Source organism: Cotesia typhae, unplaced genomic scaffold, assembly GCF_013202065.1.
Source record: "Cotesia typhae breed Kobodo isofemale line unplaced genomic scaffold, CoteBio_Ctyphae contig_5, whole genome shotgun sequence".
NCBI lineage: Eukaryota > Metazoa > Arthropoda > Insecta > Hymenoptera > Braconidae > Cotesia > Cotesia typhae.
The window spans coordinates 4,762,807-4,786,834 of record NW_027423757.1 but is presented as its reverse complement, the minus strand read 5'-3'; the positions used below and the strand labels follow the sequence as shown (position 1 = coordinate 4,786,834).

The 24,028-nt window shown below is 31.2% G+C and overlaps 1 protein-coding gene and 1 long non-coding RNA gene across 2 annotated transcripts in view; one reads left to right on the top strand and one right to left on the bottom strand.

Annotated features, from left to right (window-relative positions):
- LOC141530697 (uncharacterized) overlaps positions 1-23,504 on the top strand; it is a 31,910-nt gene extending 8,406 nt beyond the window's left edge. The window contains exon 3 of the long non-coding RNA XR_012479783.1: positions 23,355-23,504. This is a non-coding gene — a long non-coding RNA (uncharacterized LOC141530697). The remainder of the gene's footprint in view (positions 1-23,354) is intronic.
- LOC141531456 (dynein axonemal intermediate chain 3) lies at positions 1,531-16,540 on the bottom strand. The gene is made up of 14 exons (XM_074249292.1): positions 16,429-16,540; positions 11,331-11,401; positions 11,035-11,265; positions 10,783-10,986; positions 10,378-10,695; positions 10,074-10,325; positions 9,479-9,637; positions 9,064-9,398; positions 8,102-8,713; positions 7,610-7,937; positions 7,234-7,407; positions 6,797-7,112; positions 4,761-4,774; positions 1,531-1,641 (listed from the first exon to the last, which is right to left on the bottom strand). The coding sequence occupies exons 1-14, from the start codon at positions 16,538-16,540 to the stop codon at positions 1,531-1,533; spliced, it is 3,237 nt and encodes a 1,078-aa protein (XP_074105393.1).
- Positions 23,505-24,028: the final 524 nt, after the last annotated feature.

The window sequence follows — 24,028 nt, the reverse complement described above, 5'->3', positions numbered from 1 at the left end:
ATTGTCAACTAAAGTTTTAACATTTTACGCCCGTATTAGATTATATTGTTGTACGTTTTATTGTCGTCAACTAATACCATTTTTTGCTCATTTACTCTCACGTTAAATTAATTAAACGTGGTTCAGAGAAATCTGAAAATATAAATAATAATTATAATCATAATAATAATTAATATTTTCCTTCTTTTTAATTAAAATTAAAATTCAAGATCAAGATTTTATTTTTAATAATGTTCAGAGACCAGTTGTTGAACATTATACATAGTAGTTAGTTGAATTTGGTAAAAGCAGGTCAAGGAGCGGATATCACGTGTCGTGGTCAGGTATACTTATGCAGCTCAAGAACAGACTCATACACTCGAGATGTATTTACTTTTAAATCTAAGAGCTGAGGGCTGTACTTCACTGCGAACCGTATAGCAATAAGAGTGGCTGTAAGAGTACCAGAAGCTGCACCGGTGGAGCAATAGAAGACAATGAGTTGTCCTAGTTGAAAAGGGTCTCATTCTCTCATTATAATGAGACTAAAATATGTGTTATGCCAAAAGTCATTCTTTCCTTCTATTCCCTTTCCCTTTTCTATCTTCGTGTGTTTAGAATGTTTAAATTTCATATGATACTGAATCCTTATCCGAAACTTAAAACAATGTTTATAAACTCTATATCATATATAATTTGGTTATATTACGGTGAATCTGAGTATAACAGTCAAAAGTACTCAGAGTATATATATATATATATATATATATATATAAATATTGTAGGATACGAATTAAAAGTGGGTATCGATGTATATTACATACGCCAAAATTAATAGTGGTTGATAATTTATTGACAAAAAATCAATACGTATTATTCGACAATCGTGTGCACTTTAAAGCCAAAGAATGATCTGGATATTTCATTGGCTAAGATGTTGACTAATCTCTTTTTGTGTAGCTGTCCTCCTCAATACGTCTATAAACAAACACATAAAAGGCACCGACAATCGGCTTTACGACTCGGGGTATAAATCAGACGTCCCGTCTGCAGTAACGGTTAACGCCTCTCGTAAAAGCAATGCACAACGTGTATTTAAACTTAAACCTGTACCCGAACTAGAGACCCCTTAAGAACATCATTACATCAGCTAGCATTGTCTGATGGTACTTAAACGATTGCGTGAATTTAATACTAGAGTACGAACTTGACATGTAGTATACCTTTATTGCTAGTAACTGTTATTGTGATTATTATTATAGTAATGTATAATATATAATAATGTATAATATATACTGAAATGTGTAGCAAATGTATGTGTATTTTTCACTGCACAGAAAGCTCGTAAATAATATTTCAAAAGTAACCATTTATTAAATGACGAATTAACATGGTTCTGGTGTTCTGCCATTAATTATCTTTTTACTGCATAAGACAATAATTAAACTGGGAACTGAGCAGTTTTTTTGTTTTTTTTTTTTTTTTTTTTAAATTATATATGTTATTTATTTATAAAAAAGAGAATTGAACATTAGGTGCTTTTCCGTGCCATTAGCGAAGATCACAATACTCCACTTTACTTGGTGTGTAGTCGAACTCAAACAATCCGAGAAAAGCGTCATAACGTTTTGTTTGTGAATCTTCTTGGCGATTGTTTTTGTCCTGGAACAAATAAAGTTTATATTAAAATGAAAAATTCAAGCAAATCTTTTTTTTTTTTAATATTTTTGAGTTGTTGTTTGAGAAATTTAAGATGTATTATTAATAATATTTACCCAGTAAATGTAAATAAATTAATGAAAAGGTGTAAACGTAATACCGACTTTAACCCTTTCAAAGTATTCTCTCATCGCTCTTCATTAATTTACCGTGTCACGGATGCCCAGGTAAATTGCTCCTCGTAATGTAAAATGTTAATGAGACCCGAGAGCGACGAGACCGTGTTACTTTAGAAGTCTTTTTTCTCTATCTTTTCTTTTTTTTTTTTCATCCAGAAAGCTCTATATCTTCGTATTTTATTTTCATCGCTATCTTTTATCTTTTTGCTGTTGCTATTACTGTTGTTGTTGTTGTTGTTGTTGTTGTTGTTGTTGTTGTTGTTGTTGTTGTTGTTGTTTACTTACTTTGTTTTTATTCTTATTTTTAATCTTCATTTTTATCCGTTATGCTTTCCGAGCGAGTTTTTGTTGCACTTTATTCAACGTCACGATGCTCGGAAATTCATCACCATTTGAAATCTCGTATATTCAATTATAATTGTTATAAAAAATTTAATCTGCCAGACTGTGTATACTTACTTTAACACGACAATTAATTATATAACGCCAGCTTTCAGACATTTAGAACCATTTTGCCATAAAAATATTTAATTCAATATAAACTTCATTCATATAAATAAATGAGTGAAATTTTTTATATTAATCTATCAACTAACTCTGTTGTTATAAAATATCTTCAATTTGTGTTTTATTCACTTATTCTTTTTATATCTGAGCTGAAATAAATGTCTTAATCATAGTTTCAACTTTAATCAGCTTTTATCATTTTAAACAAAATGGTTTTCAGGGTATAATAAAATTCTCAGTTGTGCTTCGTGTATGACCTAAATTTTGCAGTTAACATTCAATTAATGATATACAATTTTTAAAAATAGAAAAATATACGTTGTAAAAAATCGGAAGTAAATTATCACTCCTATCTTACGGAGCATTGGATGGATTAAAGAAGTAAAACACTCCCTATACAAAGTAAGTTTGAACTTTTTTTTTTCAGTGGAGTGATTTTAGAATAAATATGAATCTTAATCTGAAAAACATCCGAGTACAGAGTTTTTAGACTGAAATAAATTTTAATTACCTGAAACAAGTTTTAGTTTGTTATAAATAACTTTATTAAAAATAAAGATTATTTTGTTTTTAACTCTTGTTAAGGAATCCTGATGTAAAAAGTAAAAACTTATAAATTATTAACATTGCTACGTTTAATTGAATAAAATTAATTATTTTAATTAACTGACAAATTGTAATTTTTAGGATTTCTTAGAAAATAAATTTTAGAGAGATAATTTCTGAAAAAATGTTGCTTGTAAAGATTGAAAATAATATATTGATGCGATTTTTTTTAATTTCATTTTTTTTTTTTTTTTTTTTTTTTTTTTACCAACAATATAAATAAAATCCTCTTTGGAATAAATTTCCCTTTAGAGGTAGTAAATTAATTAAAAATCAGCTGATACTTTGAAAAGATTCTGACCATTTTATTTAAAAATTTTTTTTGAATCCTAAAGAAAATCATATGTTCCAGTCAATATGAATAAACTTTAAAACAAAATCTATTGATCTCCAAAAGAAAAATAAAACTAATGTCTTTTCCTAAACTTGGCAAAGTAAACTAAAATAACTTTAATAAAACAAATAAATGTTTGGATTTTCTCGATTATGAAATCCAGAATATCTCGTATCGACAGCTGGGGCCCAGATTCAGCATCACTACCACAAGCGTACTGCCTAGTTTAAAGTAGTAAGACAAGGTTTAAGGTTCCGATATCCGAGCGAGCAGCGAGAACCCTAAAGTTTCTGGAGTAGAGTATACAGTAGAGAGTTTGTTCTGTCAGACGCCTGAGGTCTCACCATCCCTTAACTTGTTTCGGCGATACAAGGGAGATTTCACTAGCTGGTCACTAGTGGTCCCTAACGATTATTACTGTCCAACCTTTCGTGTTACTCTACAGTGAACTTGGTTGGCTTCATACTTACAGCTTTCGGACTCTGATGCTCCCAGTTTCTACTGTAACAGCACTATATATGCTACTCCTTGTTTCAAACTTCTCGGGTTCCTCGACAATCCTCCTGTCTTGTCCTTTCGGTACTTAGAATCTCAGTTAACCTGTTTTAACACTCAGTCACGTGTAATCTGACATAAGGCTCATTCCAACAAGAATTATAATGCTAATCTTATTCCTTGTTTCATTTCACGGAAAAAATTACATCCGAAATTAAAAAAAATCTTTATTTAAAAAAAAAATTATTTTCTTCTCTACGTTGAAATAATTTTGATTAGCTCAGAATTTTTGTTTCAAGTTTGACTGACAGCACGAAAAAATCCAGTAGAGGTCAAGCCTCATTTTTATCCGATACATGTACAGTCAAGTCAGCAACAAGATAATTAGCTGTGATGGAGTAAATAGGGTCTTTTTTATCAGAAATTTATTTAATAAGCTTAATACATGTTGACACGTGGATGATGAATAGCTACAAATTTTTATTATTAAATTCTCATGTTCAACTGTGTCCAATAAAGACAGCAGAGTGTAAATTGATTACTCCGGAACGTTGTTGGACAAGTAATAATAGAAAAAACAATAAAGGACATGTGTACTTGATGAGTTGTAACGAACTGACGTCAAAGACATACTGTGGACAATTTTCGTAAGGGTGAACTTCGTTTTGTTTTACGAAGTACTTCGGCTTTGGTCAATAAACGAGGGCGAAAAAAAAGTTTTCCTCGCATTTGATGAGCGGTCAGATTGTTGAGGTAGATGCGGTTAGAAAACTAGAGATAAAATTTGAAGGACACATAAGAATCCAACTCCCCTGCAGTCGAGAGATTTTGTGCAGAGTTGCAAACTCGGGCAATAACAATCGACAATCTGTGACAATCGTCAAAACCATGCACTTTGTTTATTATTTTTTTTTTCATAATGAAAAAAATTTTTAATTTGTCGAAAATCGTTTCCTTGGGATAAATATTTTATTTTCGAAGTCATTGATATATTGACTTACCTTTGAATTATTAACTAAAGCAATTTAATTTATAACTTATGATTGAACTGTATAAACTTAATCTAGAATCAATGAACGATTTCATTTCTTGTCGATAACTATAAATAATTTAACGTTTAATTTTAAAACGACTGTTGTAACGTCAATAATTGTTGAATTGAATACGTTATTTGAAATATTCTAATTAATCAATTTTGAATAATTAAAAGGAAAATATTCAAATTAGTAATTTTGATGGCGGTTCAAAATAATAAAATGGATTGTTTGAGTTGAAAAAAAACTGACAATTAATAATTTAATTTCACTCAAAAGCTTTATCATTTTCAATTTTTTCGGAAAGTCAATAGATTCAAAAAATAATAATGAGCTAGTTTCATAAACAAAATTTTTAATGAAGCTAATAAACGAGATTACCAGCAGGAGTAGGTTAACTATCAAAATTTGATCAACCAAAAAAAAAATTTTTTTTAATAAACATCAATTAAGTATTTAATGAAGCGCATTTTATTTACAAATTTGTGTCGAGAGAGTTAATATACTATTACGTATGCTTGGAAATATGCAAATTTATAAATCAAAAGAGTAACTCAAAAATGAACTTGATCAGGATGAATAAAAAATCGATGTCCTCTTGTAAAATAATTAAACCATAAAAGACACGGTGAATTTTCGAATTGATTTGACGTCATTTCCCTATTGTTTTATACAGTGCGATTAATTTCGCGACTGAGGGTAGCACAATGGCATTGAAAGCCTTTCATCGTTTTCTGTCAATGCTTTGTGTACCGGATAATAATGAAGAAAAGTCAATGATATTGAATAATAGGTATTGACGTCGGAAAAAAATGTTTTTCAAAAACACACATTCATACAAATAGAAAAAAAATTATTCATGAAATATTAATAAGTTTTATGGCATATTATATAAATTGCATATAAAAAATTCTTTTACCTTTTTAAAAACCAATCAATTATTTTAAATACACGGAAATTGTTATGTAAACCATTATTGTGTTATTTTAACGTGATTGTTTGTTCAGCGCCGCAGAATAATGTGAATGTTAAATGAATTTTAACTAAAAAAAAATACAAAAAATCACGTAGCTGTATAATTTGAAATCGCAAATTCATTATCCCTGCGGCTATAAACTTTTTAACCAGGTTTTTATAATGAAAAATCACCTCGTATAACCGATTTATCGACATTTTTATCCACATCCTTTCGCGGCCCGCTAACGTATTTTTTATTTTTTTCATTTAATATTAATTTTAATTTTCTTTCTGACTTTTTATTTTCATTTCAACTTATTAATTGGTCATTAAATTAATTCATTCTATTCCGTTCTTTTTCTCAGTACAAAAAATTAATGTTACTTTTTAATTTACCGATCCACCGAATTAGTTGTGATCAAAAGACTGACATTATAGTTGATTGTCACTTTATAGGGTAAATTAAATTTATTTCATTAAAAGTACCTCACAATTATCATTCCTTTGTTGTCCTCTAACAGACAAAAGAGATTTTTATCTCTGTCTTTTTATATTTTTTTTATCTTCTCTTTGACGTCATTTTCGATCATCTTTAGCACGTTTCTGTGCCTCAATCAAGGTCTGCTGCCAATCAAAAGAATCAACAGACATCCTTGCATGATTTCGCCGCATAATTTCCAAATCCACAGAAACTTGTTGGAAGTTATGTATAATCTGTTGAAGATTGTCTGGCGTTACCTAAAATAGCAATGTGAACAATGTAAAGTTCTGCACACACATATATATCTGGTTGAGAGTACCGAAAGTGCTTTACCATCATCATCATAAACTTACCAAAGTCGAATTGGTCTTTGAGGAATGAATAAAGGAGGTTTTCGTACAAGACGTTATTGTAGTTGTAGTTCCAATAGTAATAGCACCAGTAGTGGTAGTGTTAGTGGTAGCAGCAGCAGCAGCCGTAGTAGTAGTAGTAGTAGTAGTAGTAGTAGTAGTAGTAGTAGTAGTAGTAGTAGTAGTATTGGTAGTAGTTTGCCTGACACCCTTACTATCCTTGTTATCAAGTTTCTCCGTCTTTATAGTGGTCACGTTGGCGTAGCCATCGCCATAGCCGTAGTCGTAGTTCCGTTCCGGAAAAAGGAAGGCCACTGTGTCCTCGAATATCCGGTCTCTCTGCTGCATCATATCACGAATTTTTTCTTCTTTTTTCAATCCTTCCTGCCGTAGCTTTAATACTGGCTCCCGACGTCTCTCGAGTTCCTCGGCACGGAGCCCCTTCTTTGCCAAAATTACTCGTTGCATACGTTTCAATTCCATTGTCTTCCAATTGTTTTGTGCTTCCTTAATAAATTGTCTTGTACGTTCCTGTTGGATAATTAAAACAGTTTACAATACAGAAGCTAGAGCTTGAAAATAAAGCTAAAAGTTTCAAAAACAAAAAAAAAATGAAAGAATTCAAATATAAAACTTTGTTCTGAGAACATACCGGTTTGGATTTAATTGTCTTATCGATTTTAGCCACCCGACCGGGTTCGGTTTTGTCCACAGTTTCAATAACTTTTTTTCGAAGTTCTTGAGAATGGCTGGTAGTTTTTTCGATACTCTTGTTGTTGTCAGTATTGTCCATCCAAGACTTTGTCCATTGTCTTGTTAATTCTATCTGCAATATTCAAGAGTGTATAAACAAGAGGAATTTAACTTGAGAATTCGTAGTATACTGTTGAAAGAGGAGTACTGCGGTAGCAGAGAGTACACACAAGTCTACCGTCTACCATTTGAGCAAAGGTATGTGTTTTCTTGTAAAGAAAAAATGCTTAATGTGTAGTCTCCGGCATTCTCTGTGAATACTGAATGTAACTTACTCTGTTGACCTCACGGTCTACAAATGCCCTCATCCAGTGGACGTTACCCTCCTCGAAGACTGAAAATTCTGGTGGCACTGTGAAGACCCGCATCATGCCATTAACATCACAAAAAGCAACACACTGCCCAGTAGCAACAGTACCGTCAGCTTTAAGCGTTGTAGCAAACTCGTGTGGGTAAATTCCCGTTATGATCTGACCCGAGAGACTTTGTGTGAAGCAAGCTTCGTTGCTTTTGACCATCAAGTCCCAGAATTCAATGGTGCCGTCAGCACGTGCCAGCATAAAGACCGTTGGACGGCCGGTATACCATGAGCACGCGGTGTATCTATATTTTAAATCCAAACTATTTTATCTAATCAGTTATATCTGCACGAGTACACTTATAAAATTCTTTAGAGAAGACACTCGAATGAGAAAAAAAAATAAATGATAAGAAAGAATTAAATATAAGAAAAAGTAGATAAGGAGTAAGTGATTTTATTTGTGTACCTTATCGAGGATTTTCTGAAGAAAATGGGTTCATCAAAATCCTCACGCCAAATGGCGAAGCTTTTTCCACCTACAGTTAATACGACATTATCAAGATAGCAAGATCTTATTGAATGAGTGACAGGTCCATCGTGAATGCCTTCGTTCCGCCAGATCCACCGGACCGATTCGCGATTCACTGTTAGTCCAGTTTTAAAATCAAAACCATCCCACGTGATTCGGCCTACATCGCCATCGAGAGTACCCACGATAATTATTCGGAGCATTTGTGATATTCCTGTCGGTTTTTCTACGACAGATTTATAATATCTTGGGGCTCCAACAGGATCGGTGGTGTCGTGATGATGCAAGTCGATCGAAAATGGCTCAACTTCAACTCGTTGGATTTTGGGACTGTAGAAGGTCATTGTGGTGATGACAACGGTACTGCAGGACTCTGAGTTTGATATACTTCTTTCAACAGATAGTATGTATGTAGGACTCAATAGACCGTCGTGTACTTTCAGAGATGATATCGATCGTCCAAGTACTTGCTGATGTTTTTTCATTTTTATTTCTGTATTTTTTGGCCTGGATACAATGCCTAGGTGAGACTCAATATCTTCGCGCACTCTACAATGACGGAAATAGAAATATATATAGATAATATATGAGGTGACTTCCTTTTTAAAATCACACCTCAATTATACTTGAGAATTGCACTTTAAAGATGAATAGAAAGGTAATGCGAGCGACCCACTGACTACAGTTTGAGATAAAATTTTATGGGAGCAAGTTGAAAAGAACGAATAAAAAAAGAATAAAATAACGAGAAAAAAAATTATAAAAAATAAAATAAGAGAGAAACTAGAAGTTGTAAGACAAAAAAGAAGAAATCAATGAGAGATAAGAAACAAAAAAAGCGATTGCGGGATTTAGAGGGAAGAATCAATTGGGGAATATGAGGAAATGGAATTGCCGACCTCAGATCCCAGAAGGCGACTGTGCCATCTTCACTGGATGTCACAAACTGCCAACCGAGTTCCTCAACGTCCGAGTTTTCCTCCAACTCGAGTAACTTTCCATTCTCGTTGAGCTTACTGTAACTCGCCAGCCAGATTATCTGAGTTATAGCTCCGGTCTGCCCGTTTCTAATCGAGGACATTGCCGTAGGATAAATCATCCTCGAACTTGTAGTCTCTTTCATCCAGTTCATCAGATTCTTCATCGACGTACTGCACTTAGTTTGTGCATCGTCATCACTTAATTTCTTTAGTTTTATGCATTCAATTTGCTCCGAAATTGACCAAACTGCTACCTAAAATAAGACAAATGTAAACAACTTGGTAACTTTTATCTATACTATTTAAAGCGTCAATTCAACTTAGGTAAATAAACCTGGCCATTGGAGCATCCTCCGATGATGACATTTCCATCGAGTGGTCTAATGCTAACAGCGGTTACTTCACGAGAGCAATTGAGAATAAACTTTGGCACAAGACAGTCTTCCAAAGACCACAAGAGAATTTTGTTATTCTCATGACAAGCTCGTAAGATCTTTAGAGATAAATTAACAAAGTTAGGTAATTTTTTAATAGGTTCTAGTAGTTTGACCTGTAGATATTTATTTATGTAACGGAATTTTTTAATGTCTAATGTTCTGACCAGGATTGTCAACATAAAAAATTTCATATAAATTATCATTTAAAAAACTAAAATACATTTCAATAGTAAATTAAAATAAAAAATTTTTTAAATAAGAATAGAGTGATCAACAAAAAAATTGTTTTTATTGTTAATCATTATTTTTATTTTAAAAATACTTATTAAAAATCATTTTCTCCTTTTAACTCAGTTTTCTACTAAGCCCTTTGTTTTTAGTTTTTTAAACTACTAATTTTTTTATTATTCAAAGCATCTTAACGAAAAATTCATACGCTAAAAGCCTATCAATTTGAAATTGAAATCAGAGTTAGTTTATAATTAAAAATACATTATCCTGGTAATATTTTGGTCCCACAATGCTTTGACTCTTAGAATAAGTCGAATAAGCTGCTACTGCGATGTTACTTATCAATGGATGCCAACAAAGTTCACTGATAACTTTGTTTCCGGTCAGTTTAACATCACAGTAACTTTGATACTCGGTAAAAGCCAGCGGTACTGGAACTCGGGTATCTCTTTCATCCTCCACTAAATTCTTGCAATCGTCTGCGTGCAGATCCCAAGAGGCATTCCAAAATACCTGTAGAGATTAATAATGTCAATGGGGAGGGATTGAAGATAAAAGGGTTTACTTGCTCGCAGGTAAATTCTCTGTAACGGTCAAGAAATTTCCGAGCAGCTTGCTCTAGATCTTTATTAAAATCTGTGGTATTGATCGGCGTGTAGTCGTAGGAGTACTGAAACCACGAGTCTACAGGAGTCTTGGTTGTCATCTGTACCTCGTTGTCACTAGTCGGTGGATTAGCTTGGTTACCTCGTGAAACAAGTCTTCGAGAGACGCTGTTGAAGCTTTGCCTGGTACCCACCAGCTCAACGTAACCGTCTCTCTGGTCTTCGGCGTTGCGGCTTACCAATTTTATCAAAGTGTCCGCACGTTTTCGCTTTTTAATCTTTAATATTAAATAAATTTTCGTCAAGTTTTTTAATTATTTTTTTTTAAAGAATAAAGAATAGAAAAATGTTATTTTTATATTCACTTCTATTTCATAAAGAGGTCGAGAGTTTTTGATGACTGATTCATCAATTTCCGCTTCACTTCCCAAAGTTTTCCAACGACCAGCTGCTTTGTAGAAAGATTCTTTCATGAGATTATAAATTCTCATTCTTCTGGCTTTGATTTTACGTGTGACTAGATCTCGACTTGACTCCGAGAGACACATAAAAAATATTCCACTATCACTGTCATTATCATCATTAGTTCCGAGATTTTCGCTATCGTCAGCGGTAATATTACTCGATGCATAACCAATGAAAATATTATCATCTGGATACTCGAATATTTTATGACGTATTGGAAAAAACTCACTGTTCTCACGGTGTAGATCAAGATTGTCTTCAATAATTTCTTTTTTAACAAATTTCCATGGATATTCAGCTGACACATTTGCCCCAATTTCACAACCGATTATTTTCTGGGTTAACCGCGACAATTTTATTTCCACCATTCCTGCTTCATCACCCTTAATTTAAATGCAAAAACAAGTTTAATAAATTTAAATAAATTTATCATTATTTAAATTCTTACTTCTCTGCTGTTTGAATCATCTTCAAAGTCCTCGAAATGTTCTTCAACGGAATTAAATTTTAGATCAATATCTGCCGTAAAAAGAATAATAGGTAACTAAACAATAATAATAATAATAATAATAATAATAATAATAATAATAATATCCTGAAAAAATTATTTAATAAACTAATGAAATAGTTAAAAGTAGTTTTCAGACATTTTATATCCATACATGAACATAAAATTGTCTGTTTACGTGCAAAAGTGAATAAAATGTTGATGAAAGAATCATCAAACGTAGTGAGTAAAAACGTTATTACTCACTTGAAATTTTTGTCGACCTTTTCATAGCTGCACACTCGATTCAATGTGATGTGAGTGAATTTGTATGATACTTGGTTATTTCAAGCTCTTTATAGCAGTAGATTTATTTCCATACATGTAAATGTGCATTTAATGTATATGAAGTATGTTGAAAAATAAAATTTAAATAAAAATAACAATTGAAAATAAAAAGTGTTAATAGAAAAATTAAAGATTATCGGTAACGAACGACGCAATAAATTTCTCGTACGAATAGCGTGTCAATATTATTGGAAAATTGATGAATGCGTTGAGTTTAAATGAAAAAATAATAATAGCGATATTTGATTGAAAACTCAAGTGACACTTGTTTCATTTGTTTTGTGTTTAGGCAGTAAATTATTTACACCTATTTTCATTTTGCTTCTAAAAATTTATTGAGTCGATTAAATGAATCAATGAAACAAATAAATTAATGAAAGCTCGTATTGAATTTATCAGAAAAATCCATTATTTTTTACTTGATATTTTTTCAATTTAACCACTTAATTGTCGTTACCGTTTACAAACAATCACCTCGTTTGTTTTATACAAATATGACGGCATTACGGTGATAAATTAAATTTTAATTTTCTTTTGTTCTCATTCGTTATTACAGTAAATAAATTGAATTTATTTAAAGTAAATTTATTTAAATTAAATTTAATGGATACAGTTGAGTATTAAATATGATGGATAAAATGAAAATATAACAAAAGATGTATTAATTCGAGGCAAAATTGACAATTTTGTGAGAACAAAGCTACTGTCTTTTCACTTACCATCAGAATGAAGTTTAAATAGAATAACCAGTGTGAAATAAAAATAATTTCACAATATGTAATTTGTTTTTCTTTCTTATTCTGCTTCTAAAGAAATTGATGCTTATTTTAAAATATAATTTAATTTTAAAATTCCGAAATAACTGGGGCATAACATTTCCTTTCACTAAAATTATTTTTATTTGCATTATTTCATTTAACCGTCGGGTGGAAATGGCTTTGCTTTATTCTTATCACGATTTAATAAACTTTTAACCGTTCAATATTTTGTACAAGTAAAATTTAATTTTTTCAAACTGAAAATAAGAATCATGTTTTGGAAATTCTAGATCACTTTTTTTTTAAAAAAAATCAATCAAATGAAAAAATCATAAAAGAAGTGTAACAATGAAAAACAATGCTTGTAAAGAATATGATCTATAATTTAAAAGATGCAGATGACTTTCTTTAACCAAAGGTGTCTTGTAGATAGTATAATAACGTCTCATTATTTTACCATGTTATTTTTCATCTGTTAACCATGAAAGTATTATTTTTATTTTTTTAAAGTTTAAATTAAATTAAATTAAATAAATAAAAGATGTAGTCAAACGAATACGGACGCAAATAAGAAAACAAGTGGAAACGGGAAAAGAAACAGTAAAGTAAGTTTTTGTGTGTATAGTTCAGAGTTTCTAAAGGAACACAACGGATTAAGATGCTGTGGTCTAGATCTACAAAGTGAGAATAAAATTTCCAAGAAAGCTGCTCTAGTAACAGTCCCGGTACCAGCACAGAGGCTTGTTGCACATTGTATGATATATGGTATACAGCAACTATTGTATGCTCATGCAGATTTTTATTTTTTCGCGGGTATATATTCCAGAAATGACTGTCATAATAATAAAGACGATGTATACCTGTTGATGCATTTAAGATAATTTATTTTTTATATATTTCTGATGGTATTCCACATTTACACCGTATATAAAGTTGTATAGTGATAGATAGATTAAGAGATAGAAAAAAGCACTTTTGGTTATCGCAATCCAAACAGGAAAGTACTCCAGAGAACGATATGTTGGAGGGAGGTATAAAACCTCCGGAGACATGAGTGAGATTGGCATTCGACCTCTGAGGGACACATATCTACGTTGACGATGCGCTCGGGCATCATACTGTATCCCGTATAGTAACTACTACCGGTATTACGCGGCAACTGCTGCTGTTGCTGTTGCTATTGCATGTGTTGTACTCGATCCTGCAAGAACTTTAACTCCTCGGAGATAGCAACTTTGTTACATTACTATTGTACAAAAATATCTCCAGGGGTTTGTTTTTTTTCTGGTAGATTAACGTGCTCGAGAAAATGATTCTTTGCGTTATGAAGACTTGTTATAATTTATTTTAAAGTCTTTGATTTATTACATTGATGGCATTAAGATTTCGTTGGATGATTTTCCGTGAAGAAATTGACTGGCATGATCTTAGATATTACATAGATAATTTTTTGATTAAAATTAGTATTACAATTCCCCGACAGAATGCACATGATCGCTGAATTTTCTCCTTTCAAAAGAGTCAAGTTCTGAGGTAGAAATAATTTCTTTCATACTTGATTTTGATAAGTTTGTTTATTGAATTTTTTCTTCTTATATCAATAAAAATCGTATGAATTTTTTTTTTTTTTTGAGAATAGTTAATCAAATAAAATAAATATTTAATCAAATACTCTTGTTTGAGAGAAATTGTATTGAGTATTTGAGTATAAATTTTACACCAGAATTTTTATTCATGATTATTCCATTTTTTCCTTTTTTTTTAGTTTATTAATTTTTATAAAAATGGCCTGATTTGAAAAGTGAGCCCGTCAAAAATTTTTTCACGGGCTGACATATTACAGCTGTTTTTTCATTTTAAGATGAAAAAAAATTTCTTTATTAGTTTTTTCCTTCATTGTCTTAACTTGGAGCTTTCAATTTTTCTTTATAACAAAAGGTCGTGTCTACAGTAATAAAGTATCCGTCTATTGAATAATTTCAGTCGAACAACACAAAAAACAATAGAACAGAGAATGTTCTGAAAGGATCAGAGATAACAAAAATAGTGGGAGAATAGGAGTAGCAGAGGATCGCAGCAGGAAAAATATTGGATCAACCGGGATATAGAGGTTGGATGGTTGGAGCACTCTCTGCAGTGGCAGTAGGATAGGGCGGATCGAGTCTGCGAGAACGGGGTGCGGCTGGTGTGACGCCGCCAGAAGCCAGATAAATCTCTCTTCGACGGTAAATAACACGCTAAAACACTGAATGCTGAAGAGAGAGACCGAGATAAAGTAAAAAAAGGGAGCTAAAGAAATGTAGTGGTCCAGGATTTGGAAGCCGGTGCAGTAACCACTCCAAGTAGCTCTTATTCTCTTTTGTACGGCTACTTTTTCACAGCGAATGTGCGGGATATATAACGTTTTTTTCTATCACACAAACTTCCATATCCGCATGTATTTTTTATTCTCAATATACATCGTTCTCGGTAAACCAGGAATACATATAATAGGCACACTATATTTATATATAATATATAGAGTATAAATTGTTTGGCTTTCTGCGTGAGTGATTTTATAATTTTTGTTTTTATTTTCATTTTCGACAGTAATATTTTTTTTTTTATTTTTTATTGCACTTTCGGGCCGTCTATCTGATATCGTTTATCCATGTCAGCGTGTCAATCAATGACGGGGTTTGTCCTATATGATTCGTTTATCCACGAACCGGCTACTGTACACACTACTCTCCGGTCTGGGATAGGGTATGATGGATACAAGCGAGGACATGACCAAGAGATGCCGTGTATTTTTATACCGTCATGATCTATTGTTGTCGTTGATTAAAGATGAAAAAAGATGACTAAACTTGATGTCATATTTTTCTGTTCATTTAACTTTTTCATATATGTTTTTTTTTTTTTTTTTTTTTTTTTTTTTTTTTGTAAAATCGACAAAATATTATGTTAATAATAACTTTTAATGAAAATGTAATTTTTATGGTTTCTGAATGAAAGATTAAACTAGCTTGGTATAGTTACTCGAATATTTTTTAATTTTTTAAATTATTAAGAAAAATATATATAGTAAATATCAATTTTATACAATTATGATTCAATAATTTGTCGCAATCAGAATTTGAAAAAATACAATTGATTTTATAATGCATAATCTGATCCAAAAATATTCTATGATAGGGAATTATAATTTTTCTCAGAGAAATGGAGTGAGTTTTCAATTAGATTAAATATAAATTTAATTTTCTCCTGCATTAGCATTTCCATTAATAATATTTTTAACGAAATTCAATTCTTTGACGAAAAAATAATCCATTAACTCATCACTCAGTATATTCAATTTTTAATGGAAAACATTACCATTAGAAAATTAAATTCACTGAGTTTATGCATTATTTCTTTTATTACAAATTTCACAACTTTGGTCACAAAAAAACTTTAGTGCTTGGATCTTCAATATTAAACTTTAATAATAAAAATGAAAAAAGTAAAAAATATAAAAAAAAGGTATTTAGTACAATATGAAATATATTTCTTGAGTAACAATGTTGGCATGAAGCCATGCGGACGTTGACAAAACATAGAGGCCCTATTGTGTTAAGTGTCACATAGAGATATAGAAGTGCCCTCGAAAATAGAGACTAGACAACAAGGCACTTGTTTGCACGTGGTTTGTGCTATAGAAGTGAACGCCGCGTCAGGACCGATTACTTATTAGTGTCCGGCTGTGTTGAGGATTGAGTTAACGAGTATGCCGAGGGCCTGCTGGTGAGATAGAAGTAGCAAGCGGGAGCAGAGTGTCTAGCAGGTTAAAGGGCGCCAGGATATCACTGTATACTATAGAGAGATGTCACTGTGATTAGAGGGTGGCTAGCAGATGGATAGACGGACGCTTGGTTAATTTTCAATTATCCAAGAGAGGCCGAAGGCTAGCAGCAGAAACGCGAGCGGGTTACCGCGATGCTGTGGATCAGCCGCAAACACTTCTCGGTCGAGCAATTTCCGTCCAGGTCCTACTGCTGCTACCATCACTGTTATGTTGCTGCTGATGCCATTCAATCGCTGCATATATACTCTTGCTGCTTTAGCTGCTGCTGCTATTAATGAAAGAGAGAGATGATGCGATATTGTGTGTAGGTGTCACGCATGTTCGTGGACACTCAACGCCCTACACCCTAGCTTCTACTCGACAACCCCTCTGCGATTTCTGGATCGCCCTCAGCGACTGATCAACGCCGTGTCGATAGTGCACAGTCACGCATATTCTGCCCAATTTAATTATTCGCTCAACCTCCAACGAGTTTTTGTTTTATAGACCGGCCAATAGAAAGTTATCTACTGCTTCTCATTAAACTTTCAAATTATTGAGTGACATATTTTACACCCCAAGTCACCCATTTACTTGATATATTTTATTGTTCTTTGTTGACCTCCTGTTTGTTGAATTTATTCCTTTTATTTTTATGGCCGAAGATAAAAAATATTTTATATGGAAATATCTTTATGGATTTTTAGATTATTTTGGTATTTAATGTCCAATAAAAAGTTTTAATCTGGCAAAGTCAGAATTGATATCTGCAGTCCAAGCGGTTTGTTATAAATGGAGTTTGTTTTTAGCTTTTCATTATTAAATTTTATTTGACTTTTGGTCTATCTATTTTTATCCGTAAAATTTGTTAACAGAGAAATCTCTGCAACCTTGACTTTGAAGTTTTCCTAATTGAAAAAATTATGGATAAAGAAAACACATATATCATCTAATATGACCAATTTTTTTATTAGGCCATATATAGGCACTTTAAAACATCAAAAACTATTTATAGTTATGTGATGCTATATTGAAAAGTTTTTTCACTAGTTAGGATATAGTGCGGAATTTCAATAGTTTCATTCAATCTGGTCTGTGTAGCAATTAAATTTCACAATACGGCCATTGAAAATAGAATAAAAAGATTAATTTAAATCTTCAAATAAATGCGAACATAAAGTAAATTTTTATTTGTGTATCAACTCAACATGAATATAGCTTTATCGAAAATAAAAGAGCGAATTGAGAATGATGGTTGTATTGATATAAGAGGTTTTAGGTTGCGTGTCCGCCCCATGGCTATCGTTTGGGCTTGTAGATTTCTGTTTTTATAACGTTTTTTCTTGGTAACGTTTTTTATTTTATCATTTGTATCGTTAAATTTTTTATTCGTTCCCAATTTCTTTTGCCTTACTGATGTTTTTATCTGTATATTACTTTTTACTGTAAATTTATTTTTATAATCCTATTATTCATCAATCATTATTAGATAAAGTACGCAAAGCGGAAGCTGTAGCAGAGTCTTTTTATTATACGCCTGTCGTTAATTTATCACATCTTTTGCGAGAAATACGAGACTACTCATCTCGTTAGAAACTTGATGCTACCTTTTTTAAGCTCCGCTTTCATTGTCTTCTCTATTACTCAATTTTTTTTAAACCTTTTTTCTCATCCTTTTTTTTGTGCACTGTCGTTCTTATTCAATGAGTTATTATCTTAACTGAATCAATATAACGAAATTTAAACGAGAGTTTATATTACCAGCTTCCAATTCTAAAGGACTTAATTGACGTGGAAAGTTTGATAAAAAATTGTCAACCTAATTTTGTTATAAGATTTTTAAAGTTTAAATAACTGAAGACTTGTAGAATAATACAGCAGAGAAAAAAATAGAAATAAATCGATTCGCAAATTTCGAGTCTTGATTTTAAAATAGCTGAAATTTATGGAGTATAAATTAAAAATATAAATGTTAAGAAAAGTTTCGATTGTTTTATTAAACTGTCAATAATTAACTCTCATCGACTACCATGGCTTCTGAATTATAAATTAGAACCAATATAAGCTACAACCACTAGTACTAAAATAAGGTCATGTTATGTAAAAATTATTTAATTTATGATAATTAATTAATTTTACATTTGAAGTGATTAACAGTATTTGGTCCTAGCGTGTTAGACTAATAGACCGGGAACTTCCGAGTTTTAATTTATTGAGAATGATAGGTTTGATTGAATAAATAGTTCGTTAGGTAAATTTAATAAGTATATTATTTAACTAAAAATTGGTTAAATTATAAATTCATTACAAATAATACAAAAAGGTGAAATCTAATATTTTCTTTCATACAATGCGGTTTCAAAGTGTTAAAATTTACAAATTAATAATTTTAAATTTTACCTGGTACAATTGGTGAATCTTGTTCTTTTTCTTTTCGTTAATTTAATTCACTTCACAACTTTACTTTATTTTACAATTGGTTGTATAAAAAAAAACAGAATTAGTCGTAATCTATTGATGATGTTAACACTAGATAGGTCAAAACACGAAGAGAGCGAACACCCAGCAGCTTCCCGGGTCCGAGATTTTTACGGGCCCTCCGTTGTCAATTGGAGGGAGAATTGAATACCCTCTCTTCGGATGTGTCGGAAAATGCTGCGGTGGCGGTTTCCCCGTATTTTGATGTACAAGTATAGATCACAAGTTATCTTATTATACTTGTATGCTTTTACCTCCTACACATTGTACAACGATACTCTTACTGGTACACTTATGTTAATGTATAGGCGCATCTATACACACACAAATGCACACGGAGATCTTAATGTTACTTGTTGTTTAACATATGAAAATTTTTGAATATTAACATTTCTTAAATTAATTTAATATTTAAACAATTTCTTCGAACGATTTTATCAATAATCGGATGATTTCTTTTTTGTGATCGATAAAAATTTTAATAAACAATTAGTCAATTCCTTTTAATAATTAATTTGTAACTTTTAATTTATTTGCTTTTAGTTTTTAACATTTACTAATTGTTCAATTTGAAATTCTTATTTATTATTTTTACCTTAAATTATTTATTATTCTCAAGACATTATCTAACTAAATTTATTGTAAAAGATTGTTTAAGAAATTTTGTTTATTATCATAAAATTATTATTTCTTTTGACTCATACTATATTATCTTCTATGCCTAATATTTGGACAGTAATGAGAGTATAATGATAAAAATTTCCCAGTCTGAGTTCGAGTGCCGCAATGTATTTAAGAAATACCTTTGAACTCTCTGGATATTTGTTTCTAATGTTTAAACTCCATTTATTTGTTTGTTCCGATTTTGTAATCTTAAATGTATTGAGGTCTCAGACTGAGCATCTAAATAAGGGACATGAACTCTAGTTATTTTCTTATCTGGTCTACGAACAACGAAAAATTATGACGGTCTTCAATATTATATAGAAAAGATAAACGTTATAGAAAAAAATGTTTTACATAACAGTCAATTTATTGGTGTATCAGAATTTACCATATTCATAAACAATGAACTTAACATTAAATTTTTAATTTTATTCCGCTTTTGACTATTAATTTCATTTTCTCTTCGTACTGCAACGCTCTTCACACCACTATTTATAAAATTTTACCAAGTGTGAAAACTAGTCAATTAACCGGACTTTAAAAACGTTATATTTATATGATAGAAATTGACTTATCATCTTTAGAATTAAAATCAATAATCGTCTGTTAAAACTCAAATCCAAATGCAGGATAAATCATTAAAAATTAAAAAAATTTTAATTTTATTATTTTAATGAATATTAAAATTTTTTATGGACAGGTTCTCGTGGATCTTATTATAATTTTTATCCTTAGATCAGAACTCCACTTCGAAGTTTAAATTTAAAATATTCACCAAAGTAAGTAGCTTAGAAGTAGTTAAATATTTAATTAAAAATTTTACACTAAGGAAATTTAACGTCAAAATTCGTACCAAATTAATCGTGTCGATTCACAGGTATTTTCAAAGTAAAATTTTCAATAGCACTTGGCATACTTTAGATAGAAAATTATCGAAGAGATTTTTTGATCAAGTAATTAGTTAATTAATTAATTAATTATAATCAACATTTGGAATAATGCGATTTCCAGAGAAGTTTCCATAAAAACAATCGACCCAAGATAATTTGTACTCTAATGAAAAGCAACATTAGCGAGTGAGTCACACAGCAAAACCTGATGATTCGATCGGATTCCTGACACTAAAAACCGGAATTAATTATTGGCCGAGGGTTAAAACTGCCCGTGTGTGAATACAAACATACATACACTCGTATGTGCTCGTGAGTATACGAGAAATTATCTGGTGTGGAGATGGGGGGTAGAGAAGTGCAATTAGCTTTTTACTCAATTTGCCATACGCTCAGTAACAACAATGACCCACCGTCTGTTTAAACTGAAAGTGCACTTGGCAATCGACATCAAAGTTGAATTCTTGGTAAAATTAAATGTCATTTAACGGTTACGTTTATCACACGATAGTTTATTTTCACTTGATTCATCCCACGTCTGTTAACTTTATCCTTTCTATCATTCTGCGCATTTATCGTTCGTACTCTCTCTTTTCCACGTGTCGAGTCGCTATACTACGTGGAACCTAGCGTTTTTGCTTCAAAACTAAGTCATTTCTGATGACCAGGAATATAGAGATAGAAAGTCTCGCGTTTTCCCAACTCTTTCAACTTCTGTTGTTTTGTCGGACAGTTAAACAACTTTTAAAGTTTTAAACGTTTTTATGTGCTTTGGTACCATCAAACTTGTATGTCTGTGCTTACTAAATTAATTACGCTTATAAAAATCGTCATGATAAAATTTTATGAAGAGTTAGGATAAGTTTTCATCATTTCCAGATAAATAAAAAAAAAAATCTGGAAAGCGATTGTCCTGCAGGCAATTTATGAAACTTTTCGTTATTTCCATTTTTTTATCGCATCCAAAATCATAAAATAATAAAAAAAAATGACAATTAGTTGTAATTAATAAATGAAAAAGAAAACAATCATGTTATTATTATTATTGCGACGTTTCAACTTGGTATTGAGAGTCTCTTCTTGTTATTTGCAATTGATTGAGAATAACAGCAATGAAAGTTTAACTGTTGAATTAAACAGAAAAAAATTGGTGTAAAAAAATAATTTCCCAATTTTTTAACATTGTCAAGTCTACAGCGAGAAATCAGAAACAAACATCGATTGAATTCTTTATGATTAATCAGTTATAAAAATCATTGAGACTTTCCCAACAATAAAAATAACATCACATAAAAAAATAAATGAAAACAAGTTTTTAAGTGAAATAAAACCTTGTCATCGAATAAATAATAAATATGTTCGTCATGATCTAAATGATTCGAAGAGACTTGGTATTCACATTTCTGTGTCAGAAACATTTTTCAAAAGTTAAAAAAAAAAAACGAAGTATTTGGTATTCAATTTGCGTAGACGTTGCACCTCCATGACATCTTCTCCAGTACAGTACTCGGTGTCTTTCGTCGTCGTTTCACTCTTCACCCATCTACTCAGCTTCTCATCGTTCTACTCTCCACCCGTTCTTCTTATTCTTGGTTTTATTTTTCCGGGAGGCATCTTTTGCACAACAAAGAGTACCACCGTACTGCTCACTGTGCGGGTAATAGATGTAAAACGTATGCTGTGTTGCCTTATTTATCTTTGCTGAGAGACGACAGTGGTACACCAAAGTACTTCTCTCACTACTCACTGCGCTGTATAATACCTTTACACACATATACAAATACATATATAAATATACCTGTATAAATATATAAATATAAATATAAAAATACACGTAAAACTTGGCTTGTGTACTTGTACATACATCAGACTTGCCTTTGCTCACCTCTATCTCTCTATACATATTTATTGTCATCGGTACATTTTTTTGTATCCATTTTGAACTTTAGATTTTATTTTTCTTTACTTTAAATCACCACTCAGAATCCTAAAACTCCTATTTATTTTAAATTATTCACGAATTTTCCGCACCATTTATTGTGATTGTCTACTCCAAGTGAATTTAAAATAAAATAAAATAAATATAATTCACGAATAAGATATTTCGACTGACAAATATCTTAGTCCAAGTTTACTTTTTTATCTCCTCGATAAAGGGAATAATTTCATCCCCGATATAGATAGCTTAACCGTAATTTCCTCGCGGATTTGAACGTTAGAGGGTGCGATAAATCTACCAGTTTCTCCGCAGAACACAGGCAATCCTTCTCTACCAAAACTTCTTACACGACATACCACATATATAAATTTTCATTCCATCTACTCCGTACCTCATTCCCCGACCTTATACCCAGGGTTACGCCGCTCACAACGTTTTTGGTCGCGTCATCAGATAACCAGCGACAAAACCGCAGATTCGCGACGACGACACAACATTCTACACTTTAGCCTCGATTTTATCGAACTTAGAGCTGCTGTGAACAAGACATCCGCTTCAGTTACTTTTATAAATAGTTACAACCTTGACGTTATCGTCATAAATCGTGATAAATAATTTCTAAGTTCATGTTCCTGTCGTTCATTATTTTAGTTTGAACATCAAATGTGTTAGTAACAGTTAAAATGATTAATTCTAAATTAGTCAAAGACTTAACGAAATTTCGTCTCTATTACATATATGTATATATATATATATATATATATATATATATATATATATATATATATATAAAATAATAATAATGACATTTAACATTATATATTTACATTTCCCGCAGGTTCTCATTTGCTTTACAATGTACACTGTATTTATAATGTACTGCGTAACTTAATGTTATATGCTTCAGTGTAAAGTTACAGCACTTAGGCGGTGAATGAGTTAAGTAGCTAAATATTTGCGTGATGAATAATTTTACATCGTACATTTAATTATTAATTTGCAAAGTTTAGAAATAGGGCGACATGTATACGTGCTTGCAGAAGTATTTTTTGAATTATTTATTCTTACAAATAACTAAAAATTTTATTTATTTGTTTTCAGGTAATACTGAAGATTAGGTAAAAAGGACCAACAACTTAGTGATATTGGTAAGTAACCTCAATAATAATTAAATTTTTATGAGACTCTCGAGTGAATACAATACTTTATTACCAAAAATATCTGATTTAATTAAAACTTTTTTACTGACTTTTAATTCAAAGCTTAATTAATAAAAAAAAAAAAAAAAAAAAAACACGTGTGTCACTAGGGGACTGCCACGGTAAAGCTATTGCATAGCTTTTTTTATCAACTTATGCAATTATAATTATTTGTTTATTTTATTCATGCAGTATTAAGCTATTTTTTTTTCTTTGATATTAATTTAAGTTACACTTTTTGAGCGTGGTGACCGATAAGAAAACAAATTTTTTTCTTTTATTGAATAAATGAGAAGTTAATATTGTTCAAAATATTTTTATTATCTTACAAAATTTATATTCATAAATTTGAAGTTGTTGGCTGTGAAATTGATTTTCTTGTAGCGTTACATTTTCTTTATTTTCAACAGCCCTACATTGCACGACATTCTCTTCATTACTGTCCAATTTTTGTGTTTTCCTGTGAAAAAAATGAGGAAATCGTAAAGTTGAATAATATTAAGGCATATATTACAATTTGTTTTTAAATATTATTATTAAATCAAATTACATATCCACGTAAGATTTTTCTGCATT

Coding starts and splice junctions, on each gene's coding strand:
- LOC141531456 (XM_074249292.1), bottom strand. CDS start 16,540: ATGCAGCGATTGAATGGCATCAGCAGCAACATAACAGTGATGGTAGCA. Junction 9,638..10,073: donor CAAAATATTACCAGGATAAT/GTATTTTTAATT, acceptor TTATCTCTAAAG/ATCTTACGAGCTTGTCATGA. Junction 7,113..7,233: donor AGACAATTAAATCCAAACCG/GTATGTTCTCAG, acceptor ATTATCCAACAG/GAACGTACAAGACAATTTAT.